General features: G+C 39.9%; 1 protein-coding gene across 1 annotated transcript in view; it reads left to right on the top strand.

Annotated features, from left to right (window-relative positions):
- Window positions 1-13,047, top strand: part of LOC104530202 (amphiphysin) — a 65,823-nt gene that overhangs the window by 14,667 nt on the left and 38,109 nt on the right. Inside the window, exons 3-8 of the mRNA XM_029086696.1 lie at window positions 4,353-4,447; window positions 7,755-7,850; window positions 9,206-9,313; window positions 9,850-9,935; window positions 11,816-11,891; window positions 12,799-12,881. Of these exons, the coding sequence (XP_028942529.1) occupies window positions 4,355-4,447; window positions 7,755-7,850; window positions 9,206-9,313; window positions 9,850-9,935; window positions 11,816-11,891; window positions 12,799-12,881 (542 nt within the window). The 5' untranslated portion in view covers window positions 4,353-4,354. The remainder of the gene's footprint in view (window positions 1-4,352; window positions 4,448-7,754; window positions 7,851-9,205; window positions 9,314-9,849; window positions 9,936-11,815; window positions 11,892-12,798; window positions 12,882-13,047) is intronic.

Here is a 13,047-nt window from a genome sequence, read left to right as displayed (position 1 = left end):
CATGGAATGGTTTTATGGGCCAGTTGTTAAAGAAACCCTACATCAGGGTTTCTTTCAGCTGGGCTCAAAGAGCTGAGCTCTTTGCAAGTAGTACCAGGGCAGATGGGGAGATACAGACCTGGATCTGCATGCAGGTGTCAAGGTGGCAGAGGTGGAAAGGAGGCCTGCATCATGAAAAAAGAATCACCATACTTTTCAGGTGGCTTAACATAGAAATAATAACCAGTCTAGAGGAAGAGAAGAGGAGATTTTGAAGGGCTGTAAGCAGTTTTGCTGCAGAGTTGTCAGTCTGGCTGACAGAACTGCACATATTCTCCAGACACACAAATCTTCAAATTAAACATGTAATTTCTTAGAAGCAGTAAAACTATTCATCACCTTTCTGTAAAATTTAGTAATGAATTATGAAATGATTGAATTGTTACAGTGGAAAGTATGATGGGTAACTAGCAATAACAGATACAACTTTTACGGTGGGATAGGTTGTTTCCCCGGAGAACTGCACATGAAGCTCTCTTAAATAAGTAAATATTAACAGCTAGACCAAGGCACCTCACTCCATCAAGAAAATGGAATTTTCTTCATGATTCAGTCTTGATTCTCCTGCTGGGGAGTGATGAAATCCCACAGAATATGAGTCCTACGGCCAACATGGAGTCCCTGGCCAGTCTCAATCTCCCTGGGAGCTTGAGTACATTGGAATTGTGATGGCAAAGAGTCACCTACCCTCTGCCATCTCTTAGGTGCTTAATGGGAACATCTCTGCACCAGCACCCCCAGAATGTCTACCATGTGGGGGACTCTAGAAGTCGTTTGGGGTCCTAGGGACAAGAGCTTTCTCATAGAAAGAGGGATGACTTCATGCAAGAGCCTCAGACTTTGGGAACTGGATTATTTAGCATCATTTTTTCTAAGCAATTCAATTATTTTGGCCTTTGTAGTTTTTAAATAGGTGACCCAATTAACAAGAAGCAGTTCTAAATGAAACAATTGACATGAAATATAAATTTCTAACTGTTCATCGGCAGTAAAAATTCTTTTCACATTTCTTAGTACTTTAATGACTTGCTTTAAACAATTAATCTTTCTCAGTGATAGCAGTTAAAAACAGCAGAGAGACAGCCTGCAGACTATGGCAGACACTAATCCTCTTAACTTTAGTGATGAATAATATATAAAAGGCATCAGTACATAAGAAATAATTCTGTGTGAAAACCAGCCAAATCAAAAATCAGTGGACATAGTAAGCTTATGCCCACAGGCATGAAAAAGAATGGGAAGCCACCAGGTTGGTCTTCAGCTAAGCACTCATTTGTGATATCGCAGTAAACCTCGTCTAGATACGGTAGGAGGGAAGTAGGATGGGTGATCTTGGTGTGTGGAAATTTCAGAGCGAATCCCCCGACAGAGGAAGCCAAGTGTGGTGATGCCCACTTGTCTCTCACTGCAGCTGGATTTGATTGATTTTTTTTTCACAGGAATGTTGTAGAATGGAAGATTACCAGATTCTCAAAACTGAAAAATGTATAAAAGTTGGTGCAACTTTGATGTGACTCAAGCGTAGGATACTAAATGTCTTTTACTGATTCTCTTAAGCAGATATATGCCCAAGTCCTGTGGTACTTAAAAAAGAAAGTCTGCGTAGGAGAAGGTGCTCTACCAGAGCCCGGTCTGTGACCAAGCTGCAGGAAGGATTAGCGAGCAGCTGTGTTGGCCTGCCTGCTGCAGGAACGTACGTGGCAGGTTTAGCACGCAGCGTGCTTAAGGGCAGAAGTTCAGGTATCAGAAAGGATCAAGCGTGAGCAGGGATGCACTAACCTTCCTGGTCTGTGCGTTCACCCTGAGTGGACGGAAGCAACCTTCTTAATCATGGTAATACCGTGCTGGTTTTGCCTTTACCTCCTGAGGTGATTGATTTGTAGTGGCATTCCAGATTTGAAGTGAGTCCTACGTGGAAAAATATGTGAAGATTATCTGTATTTTACTGTAATCTGGCATATTCTTGGGAAAAAAAGTCACTTCATTCAGCCTTGGGTGTGGCTTTGAGCAACCTGGTCTAGTGGAAGGTGTCCCTGCTGATGGCAGGGGGGTTGGAACTGGATGAGCTTTAAGGTCTCTTCCAACCCAAACCATTCTATGATTCTATGAATCCTTTCTTAGCTGGTGATACATCATCCTAAGCATTAACCATGAAGGGGAAAAGGAAGAAATGCATCTTAAGTTTTTGTACTACATCAATTCTCTGAGCTGAATTCTGTCATTAAAAAGCACCCCCCAGGACAATCCCCGAAGAGGTCAATTAGAATCATAGAATCATAGAATGGTTAGGATTGGAAGGGGCCTTAAAGCTCATCCAGTTCCAGCCCCCCTGCCATCAGCAGGGACACCTTCCACTAGACCAGGTTGATCCAAGCCTCGTCCAGCCTGGCCTTCAACACTTCCAGGGAGGAGCAGCCACAGCTTCTCTGGGCAACCTGTTCCAGTGTCTCACCACCCTCACAGTGAAGAAATTATTCTCTTTTGTCTCAGCACCTTTGGATTTAAGGGTGAAAGCTTGTACCATCTGGGCACCAGGGTTTCCTTTATACTTGTTCTCCCCCTTTCCCACACCATTCTCTCCCTTGAACCCAAGGTCTGAGAACAACCATCTACTTTCATCTTTTTCAGTAACTTTTTTCCTATCCTACCCATTCCATAGACTAGCATTTTTATATTAGGAAGTGTGCATTACTGCATTTATTTTCCTGTTGTAATTTTCCTCTCGTATCTTGAGTGTGTGTTTTGGAGCACATGGTGGAATAGCTCCTAACTAGGTCAAGTCTGCTCTTCTAGGCATTCGAGTTTCAAATGAATTCTCCTCTTCCATTCCTGGACATTTCTTTGTGCAGAAAACAGAAATACCCATGTTATTCCTAAATTCAGCCACTGAGTAGTTAGATCTGAAGATCACACTAGAGATATGTGCAAGACAGCACAGCTATGCTGCAGCAGATTTTGGCTGGAGAAAAAATGTGTTGTTTTTTTTAAAAAAGTTAATGCTAGATTAAAAAAATATTAGCAGTCTTGTTTATATTTTGCAAAGAAGTTGAAATAAAGTTGTCATTTTAAAATTACTGATTCTGAACTGAGCCTTGGCATGTTAGGTGAGATCAGTTTGTTGGCACTGGGTTCAGAATCGTGTTCAACATCTAATCTATTGGTGCTCCATCAAAATGGAAAGGCAAACCCCAATGCCTTCACTGAGGACAGTGATTTATTCACTGGGGTCAAAGTGATCTCACTAGAGACAGATTTAGGTTCTTTCACATAATATCATTGAAACTACTTTATATATAATCTAGCTCCTCTGTGCATTACAGAGTGATAACCATCAATAGTCCCCCTTCTTGTTTCACCTGTGGCAGCAAGAGCTCCAAAGGTGACTGATGCAGTTTGGCTCAGCACATTTCTCTGTAGACAACGCTCTGCTGCAAGTGTAGATAAGCACTGGGCTCCACGTATTCTAAACCTACTGGGTGAGCATACAAGATAATCTTCCTTCATAACATCAGGTCTGATACAGCAGTCTCCCCAGGTCCAGGCATCTCTTTTCCCTGGGCTTGTGGACAGTGCCTCAGCTCTTGCCAGTCCTTTGTTTCGTTATATGCATACTTTTAGATCACCAGCATTACTGGGGACACAAGAATAACAAGCTGTTTTTTCCTTAACCACTCACTTTACATGTGAAAGCTCCTGAGACTTAAATATCTTTGAAAACAAGGAAACTGAGAAATCCCCATTTCATTCTGGGGACCACTTTTGGTTAGTGCAGACCCCTTCTAGATTTTCTCCTAAGTCCATTTTTATAGTCATCAATTCCCATAAATCTCTGACATTTTAACCTTGCTGCCCTGGAGACACCTCCTCCTCCACCCAGGTGGGAATGGTACTCATTGTGGACAAGGTAGGAAACTATTCTGTAGGGTGGGAGAGTTGAAACAGAGGCAGGTTTCTATTTGATTGCCTTCTCTTTCAGTTGGATATGAAATGTCTTCAGTGGGCAGGACTACCCTCTGAGTTGTTATACGTGTTCAGATATGTTTACTTCAGAATAGAAAGTGGAATCCCTAATCTCATAGAAACTTTATCCCTGCATAAAAATATGGATTAGTCCTTCTGCAAGGGAGATTTCTTCTTACCTTCTTGAGGGAGCTGGCTGAACATAAAAGTTTTGTTACAGCTCTGGAAAAGGATGTTCTAAACATGCCAGAGGGAATAATAGAGTAGTGGGTATATGTAGGTCAAAATAAAGATATTTAGCAAGCTATTCTTGTAGTTTGCAGTTACATGTTCCTCCTTCTGTCTGTTTACAGGGATGCAAGATGCCTCAAAGAAGCTTACAGAGTCTCTTCACGAAGTATATGAGCCAGACTGGTATGGACGAGAAGATGTGAAAATGATTGGAGAGGTAAGATGTGTGGAAAGAGAAGAAGATATTTTGGTTGTGAATGGATTATCTGAGCTATTGAGAAGTGTCCATCTAAAGTTTCTCTTAATTGTTCCTTGCATGTTAAATCCTGTTCTGAGCACAGGAATTTTTGGCCTTGTGAAATGCACCTCCTGCTGACCAGGTGCCGCATTTGCAATGTCTATTTTACGATCAAACCGATGTAAGCTCCCACTGAAATCATCATCAATGTGAGCAGAATCGGTCCTGACAGCACCTGATTGACAAGGTTGTACAAGGTACCTTACCTGCGGTTTCACAGTCAGGATTCTCAGTTCAACTCAATGTTGAAAATTCTTCTTATCCTTGTGTGCTGGATAACAACTCTTGAACCAGTGGTGCTGAACAGGATACTTGATGGGACACTCACCTTTTTCTGACAAGAATATGGAATTTAAGGCCAAAATAGGCTGCAGGGCACTATTAATTTTAGCTTTTCTGAGGTTCCTTTGGTGATCAGAGAAAAATAGGCTTTTCTGGAGGACGATGCAGGAGCCTAACTCGAGGTGTTCTGAATTGCCTGCTTTAGAGTAAACAGCCTTAATTCTAGGAGAAGTCTGTCAGCAAGCGTGCTGGTGGTGACAAGAAAGTGTGAACTGTTACCAGTGCAGCTTTTTAACCACCTGACATCCAGTGCTCAAGGACTCCTGGATAATATAATTAACAAGAAACTCAAAGACAGAGCAATCTTCCCAAATCGGTGTAATGATTGCTTTCCTTCTCTGTGGCTTCCTCTACACTTCCCTGCTGCTGAAGGCATGATGTATTTTTGATTTTAAGAGCAACCAATTTCCAAACTGTGTAAGTTAAGATAATATACCATTTATATTGTTTTGGGTTAAACAGCTGGAAGATCTCCTGCTCCTCATCTTGCATCTATAGACTATTAGATTTTACACTTAAGAATTTGTAATTGTGTATGAAAGGACCAAAATTTGGCTCTTAATCTATTAGCTATATGTGTAAATGTTAGATGTGTCTTTTTAATAAGGGACTCATGGACAATATTACAGAATTTTTGCTCCTTATTTTTTCCCTATATAATCACAAATGTAGATTTATACATCCCTCAACCTGCAGATATATTTGTGTAGTCCAGGATATAAATGATCATTCCAAAAGGGATCCACCTAAATGACCTTATTCTGTAGGGTAGGAAAGATGATGGCTTAAAGGACTCTTCAGCAATGTCTTTTGAGTCTATTAGCTTTCAGAAAACCTCCATGATTTTCATTTGTCCAAAATATACACCAACAAGGTACAAAAGGCAAATGCACAGGGCTGACAGTTGTTTGCGATGATCTAATGCTGTGCTGCTCTGTAGACCCCTGTGACTAAATATTTTGTTAATAAATTAGGTATTTCTTTTAAGCATGATTAATAGATTGTAATAATTCATTAGAGGCTCTGTTAGGGGAAGAAATGAATGAACTAAATACTGGCATCACACAGCATTTATAATATACCCTATAGTGGCTCTTGATAAAATAAACACTAGGGAATAGCTTTCCGGACTTGCCGGTGAGGGTAACAGCCCTGCAAAGCAGTGCTCACCCCCTTTAGCCTCCCTCTCATCAAAGGGGGAAATTCTGTGATTTTTTTGAAATGTGCAAAGAAAAGGAGGATCAGGATGTTTAACACATGCTAATGACTTGTTTAATTGAGAGCCTGGGACCTCGAGCACTGTATCTCTATACAGCAGGATTTGCTTCTGGCAAGGAATCTCACCCTGTTCCCCACGGGATCCTTGTCGCATCAGCTGCATTTACATATTCTTAAAAACCAGAAAACTACAAGGAATGTCTCTTGGTGGCCACCCCAAAGCTGCAAAGGCAACTGGGGAAAAACACTGCTGCTTCTGAGGGGGATTTTGTTTATTTTGCCTGCTGTTGTTGGCATGTTTCATATCTGTCATGTTTCATGTTACGCTGCCCAGGGAGGTTGTGGAGTCTCCTTCTCTGGAGACATTCAAGACCCGCCTGGACGCCTTCCTGTGTGAAATTGTTTAGGTTCCTGCTTTGGCAGGGGGGTTGGACTGGATGATCTTTTGAGGTCCCTTCCAATCCCTAATGTTCTGTGATTCTGTGATTCATATCTGTCGTGTTTCATATCTGGCATCTAGTTCTCTAGCAGTGCAAGGTAGAATTCTTGTCTGTCCATCAGCCATTTCATCAAATGTGCCTTAATGGCACAAAAAGTGGGGGATGGAAAGACCTTTCTTAGGGTGGGTCTCTGAAGGTTTTATTTTTAAAATGACCCAGCAAAACTAAACTTACAAATCCTTGTCAATGAAGGCTCCACCTGGAATACTGCGTCCAGTTCTGGAGCCCCCATCACAAGAGAGACCTGGAGCAGCTAGAACAAGACCAGAGCAGGCCACCAGGATGATCCGAGGGCTGGAGCACCTCTCCTATGAGGACAGGCTGAGAGAGTTGGAGCTATTCAGCCTGGAGAAGAGAAGGCTCCGGGGAGACCTTATAGCGGCCTTCCAGTACCTGAAGGGGCTACAAGAAAGCTGGGGAAGGACTTTTCATAAGGGCAGTTAGTGACAGAACAAGGGGAAATGGGTTTAAGCTGAAAGAGGGGAGGTTTAGATTAGGTATTAGGAAGAAGTTCTTCACTGTGAGGGTGGTGAGACATTGGCCCAGGTTGCCCAGAGAAGCTGTGGCTGCTCCTCCCTGGAAATGTTCAAGGCCAGGTTGGATGAGGCTTTGAGCAACGTGATCTAGTGGAAGGTGTCCCTGCTGCTGGCAGGGGGGCTGGACCTAGATGATCTTTAAGGTCCCTTCCAACCCAAACCATTCTATGAATCTATGAGAAACACACTTTATTTTGTTTTGCTTTACTTTTTCTACTCTTCTATTTTTAGTTGTGCTTCTTTCTTTGTAAGGAAGGTTCATCATCAGTGAACGTACTTAGGCATAAGAACTAGGGCAGCTTCAGATTCTGTATTGTTGGCCCTCAGGGACCTGAAACCCTGAGGAGGAACTTGGATCTGTGCTATCTTTATTTTCTTATAGCAGTTGCTATTTGAAAGAGTGAAAACACAAACTAGTTATTAAACTAAACCTTCTTTTGTTGTGAATTAAAACTTGCAATGTTAAGGTATTCCTTTTCATTTACCTCATAAGGGCATTCTGGTTTATTTCCGTAAAGAACACTTTAAATCTTCAGAAAGGTTAATCTCTACCAATTGCATTTGTATTTCTCCTGGGTTTGGAGTGTAATTAAACTACTAAGTGCATTTTTCTCTTTTCTACCTTTACAGAAATGTGATGAACTTTGGGAAGATTTCCATCAAAAACTGGTGGATGGGTCGTTGTTGACCTTGGATACATATCTAGGACAATTTCCTGATATCAAAGTACAGTAATGATTTCCCATAAAGGACAATTTGTAATATTACTGTCGAGTCATTAAATAAGTAGAAAATGAGATTATGAGCAAAGAAAAATTAAAAAAGGGAGGGAGGTGGAAGTCATTCTGTTCTGCAATGTGAAAGATGTTGTTCTGTAAGTAAATGCCTGACATGAGGCTGCACTGATTTTTGCAAGTGAGCAAAAATATTTTTCATGCAGTAATACTTGGAATTAATTTAGCCTTTGTAGATAAAACTTTTAGGTTTTTTCCTGCTTCTGTTTATTCGGTATAAGACAATTCTCACCGACTTCAGCAGGGACATATTAAGCTCTTCAGCTGTTAAAATGCCAGACAAATTACAACACGAAAAGCAGACCTTTTGTTATTGGCTAGATGCACCTGTGGGTATCTAAATACCTTTTTCTTAACTAAATCATGGTTCCTGTCTTTTAATTAGTTATAAAAAGATTTTGTAATACACATAAGGAGAGACTGTTACGCAGATTCTAGCCTCTGCCAGATGGCTGTCTGGTGTACAGTCCAGGGAGATGTTTGCTAAATGAAATGTGTGGACAAAGAATCATTACAGGTGAGAGGTAGATGCTTTTATATTTGAATGCGACTGTATGGACACAGCTGGAAATTCTTTGTGATGGTTTGTAATTGAGTAGGTATCACACAGTCATCCCCTTTGTCATTTACATCAGGGACTAAACTAAAAACACTAAAGAAATCCCAACGTGACTGGCATTCAGTCTCAGACCTTCTTGTAAATCAAACTGTGCTTATGCCCTCTCAGCATGAAGAATTTACATATGATAGATAGCTTTGTAAAGTCAGAATGTATCAAAGGACTTTCCCTTAGTTTTAGAAGAATTATAGCAAGTAAATTAGAATTTCTATTGTATGTTGAACTCCAGTTGTCTTAGTTATGTGTCAGAGGATCTATACCATGAAGTATATTTTAAGCATTTTTCCAACTGTAGAAAAAAATTACATTAATTATTAATTAAATTTGCACACTATATATAAGGGAAAAAGATAGTGTTACCGTGAGTTTAACAGGTTCACTTGTTCAGGAGAATGAAACAAGTCGTGCATAACATTGATATCTCACTTCTAAGCCCTACACCCACAAAAAAACCCATTCCAGACCGTTTGTAAATGGATTCTTTATTTTAAAAAAGTAATCAGTTTGTCTCTTTTACGATATCAGTGTTCCTGCATGGTACAGTAATTCAGATATGAACAGCAGATAAGGGAGAATAAAAATATGTCCAAAACTTAAATGACAACATAGGTAGAATAACTTGTAAAAAAGTGCTATTTGTGCTGACTTTCATTTCTACCCCTGTACAGACTCGCATTGCAAAACGAAGCAGGAAGCTGGTGGACTACGACAGTGCAAGGCATCATCTAGAAGCCCTGCAGAGCTCAAAAAGAAAAGATGAAGGCAGAATTACCAAGGTAGCATACTTGGAAGGATGCTGGCAGAAGACTTCAGGACCTTGGGTGACAATTGTTTTTGTGCAAAGACTGAGTGCAAAGTTTCTCTTCTTTTTCCTCTCTCAGAAATGGAACGCTCCTTCCCTGGAAGTGTTCAAGGCCAGGTTGGATGAGACGTTGAGCAACCTGGTCTAGTGGAAGGTGTCCCTGCTTATGACAGGGGGGTTGGAACTGGGTGATCTTTAAGGTCCCTTCCAACCCAGACCATTCTATGAATCTATAATCCTTAAGCATAAATGTATATTGAGTATTTTGGTGGGTGGAGAGGGTGTGCTCAGCCTCTTTCAGGAGTGAGTCCCATTTGCGCCCTGACTTTCTCTCTTGATGACACTTAGGGAACAGCAAAACCTGTGTTGGCCTGTGTGATGTGGGACTGAGTCACATCCTTTGTTAATAAAAATTTTAAAAGACCCACAGAAAAACCCACAAAAGCAACTTTGGCAGGTTTTGCTATGTCCTAGTGATTGTAGAAGTCACCCTATTTCATTTTGTTTTAGGCAGAAGAAGAGTTTCAGAAAGCACAGAAAGTGTTTGAAGAGTTTAATACTGATTTACAAGAAGAGCTGCCATCTCTGTGGTCACGGTAAGCCTAGGCAGATACTGTCTGGAAGGTCTAAAAGGGGACTAAGGAAAGGGAACACGAGGATTTTGATGAGCTGATAGAAAATGGTTTGATGGCTCCTTGAAGATCTGTTGTGTTATCTTTTTGAAATAATAAAAGGGAAAATGCCTGAAAATGATCCAAAGTTCTTATAAGTGTATTTATGCTTATTTCTTTCACTGTGTCTTGGCACTTAAGATTCTTTATCATATCTTCATTCTGAGGTGCAAAAGGTCTTCATTTTACGGATAAAGAACTGCGGCAGAGCACAAAACAGCAGACTGTGACTATGACCCACTGCTTCTGTCACCTCTTTCAGAAACCTTGATGGTGGATACTTGATTCTTTCAAGGAGGAAAAACCAAAACCACTTGTTAATAAAAAGGATCAAATGTTTCCACTGTCAAAAGTAACTGTACAGAGCAGCCACATGCGTTTCTAGAAGATTTGCAGTGGGTCTGTTTATAGGTCATTTTTTTTCTGTAAAAGGTATCAAAATGAAGAACCATACAAATTTATAAAGATGGTTTTGTTTCCAAGTTCCTATAAAATACTACCAAAACTGTAGAAGGGAAAAATTATATTATAACTACTTCAGAATATACATTTCATAGTTTTGTGCTGACTATGTCTACGATGTAAAAACATTTGATGGCATTGATCATTCATTTGAGATATATAGTCATAGATTGTGTTTATACAGAAAATGAAGACAAAATGAGCAGGAGAACAAAATCAGAGGGAAAATAAGCATCTTATCAGTGTGCTGTGTTCTTTAACAAATGGCAGTCTGGAGTGGAAGTGTGCTCTGAGTCACTGAAGTATCCTTTGTCTTCTCTGCCTTCTGAATTAATTCCTGTTACATTTCAGATCAATAAAGGGTTTTCCTGCTGTGTTCCTGCCTATTTCAGATGAAAAGCTTCTTAGCACTTCAAGATATTTATTTTATGGGCTTACTAAAAGTAAAACTGCGTATTTATGATTTAGAGTAAGGGCCCTTTTATTTCGGTATGTGTGTTACCCACTAACTAGTCTCAGGGAAAGGCAGAATTTAATTTGAGCAATATGCATAATTTAGAAAGCAATTGCTTCCAGAGTCCTTTTTTTCAGTTATTATAATTCTTCAGGAAGAAAATGATCCATTGAGTTGACATTTTGCAGGCTTATTCTTATGCCAAAGATGATTTTTGTTAAGAAAAAATTGGAGAAATAACGCATGAAAGTTTTAAATAGGGAAAAAAAAAAAAGATAAAAATCTAAGAAAACACCTTCTACTTTTGAAGTGCACAAGAGGTATGAAATCACTCACGCCAAGCAAGCAGATATTTGACTGCATGTGCAAAAATGTCTGGTCTATATTAAAAATTATTTTCTCTTACATACTTATGCATCTATTTCATGGCTGATTTCTTTAAGGAGGGCTGAGCATGGGGACACCCACCCTGAGTCTGTACTGAGCTGTATACCTTGAAGTAGTACCTCTCTCCTTCCAGGCAATGGTTGCCTGCTCTGTGGTGGGAGACAGGGTGCCCAGAGCCTTCCATGTGCTTATACCACACTTGTACCAATCCTTTTCCAATCTTCCCCTTCTCCACAACAAGCTGAAGTCCCCTGCTGTGGAGTAGTCTCAACTTGGTTCACTCTGTGCAGAGAAGAATATGGTGGTTCTTAACACAAACAGAAATAATCACAAATGAACTAGTCTGAAATTTTAACATTCAATGCAATTATTTGCTTTGCTAAGAATAACAGTCAAGAATGTTGCTTGTGGTCTGGAAGAAAAAATAATTAATTCTCCTTTGTGGCCCTCTCACCCCTATCTTTTGTTCTCTTTTTTTCTTTCTTCATGACATCCTCTATAGACGAGTTGGCTTCTATGTGAACACCTTCAAAAATGTATCCAGCCTCGAAGCCAAGTTTCACAAGGAAATAGCTTTAGTGAGTAAAAATTAGTTTCTCATGTGTAATGGATGATGTGATATGCATAACAGCAAGCAAATGTCTTGTAATGTGGCAGTAGAAGTCTAGCAGAGGCACACATCAGAATTTGCCTTAGATCCAGATTTATAGTATAACCTTTGCGTTGGATTCTAGTTGTCATTTTTGTATTCTCCTTAAGGAAAAGGCAGCCTGTACGATTTTGGATTACGATGCTTTATCAGTTGTAGCACTAAAATAACTTTCTCTTTTGATAACTTCATTCTTTTTAGCATGCTGTTGCCTTCAGTATTTTTTTCCATGTCCAATTGCAAAGCATCTCATTGCTTTAATCAATACAAGAAAAACATGTCAAGGAGTCCCTTCAAGACTGCTCTTTACGTTGTTAGCAATGCAGCATTTTATCTGGGACTGTTTGGCAAATTGAGCAGTTTCATGAGGATCTTTTGAATGTACCTTGCTAAGTGGTAGTATATTATCTTTACTACAGATATCCTACTAGTAGGAACAAAGATGGTCTGGAAAATTCATGTGACTGAAGTCCCATGTAAATTAAGATTAGGTTTTTGAGGGGAAAACATGGATCTTCTTAGCTATTCATGTTGCTCTAAACTTGAGGTGACCTACTTTACCAGAGATCAGACAGCAGTCAGTCACACTTTTAAACTTGTTCTTTGAAAATCAGCTTGTGTTTTTGAAGAACTGCTGTTATCTTTGATTCTGTGGATTTTGATAGGTTTCCACTTAGGCTTTTGATATACATAGCACTGAGTATTTTTGGAAGGATCTATATGCCATTTGAAAATCAACAGATTATATATTACCAATTATTAATTCACATTTATCACATTTTTAATCATCATTATAGTGCTTCATACAAACTCAGGCAAGTGTTTTGTTTCCTCAGCTATGTCACAAACTGTATGAAGTGATGACCAAGCTGGGAGATCAGCACGCAGACAAGGCTTTCACCATTCAAGGGGCACCAAGGTGAATTTATTGCTTTTTTTAACAAATTGCATTGTAGTAAGCTTTGTGGGTTTCAGCATATGGAGTAATCGCCTACACCATGTGTAGCGATTGCTGCACAACACAGTCACTGGGTCTGTTCATTCAGGATGGTAGATAAAAGTACCTTGGATGAAGTTCTCTATGT

This window comes from Antrostomus carolinensis, unplaced genomic scaffold (genome assembly GCF_000700745.2).
Source record: "Antrostomus carolinensis isolate BGI_N321 unplaced genomic scaffold, ASM70074v2 scaffold21540, whole genome shotgun sequence".
Taxonomy (NCBI): Eukaryota; Metazoa; Chordata; class Aves; order Caprimulgiformes; family Caprimulgidae; genus Antrostomus; species Antrostomus carolinensis.
The sequence above is the reverse complement of the archived record's forward strand: the minus strand, read 5'-3'. Positions and strand labels throughout refer to the sequence as shown.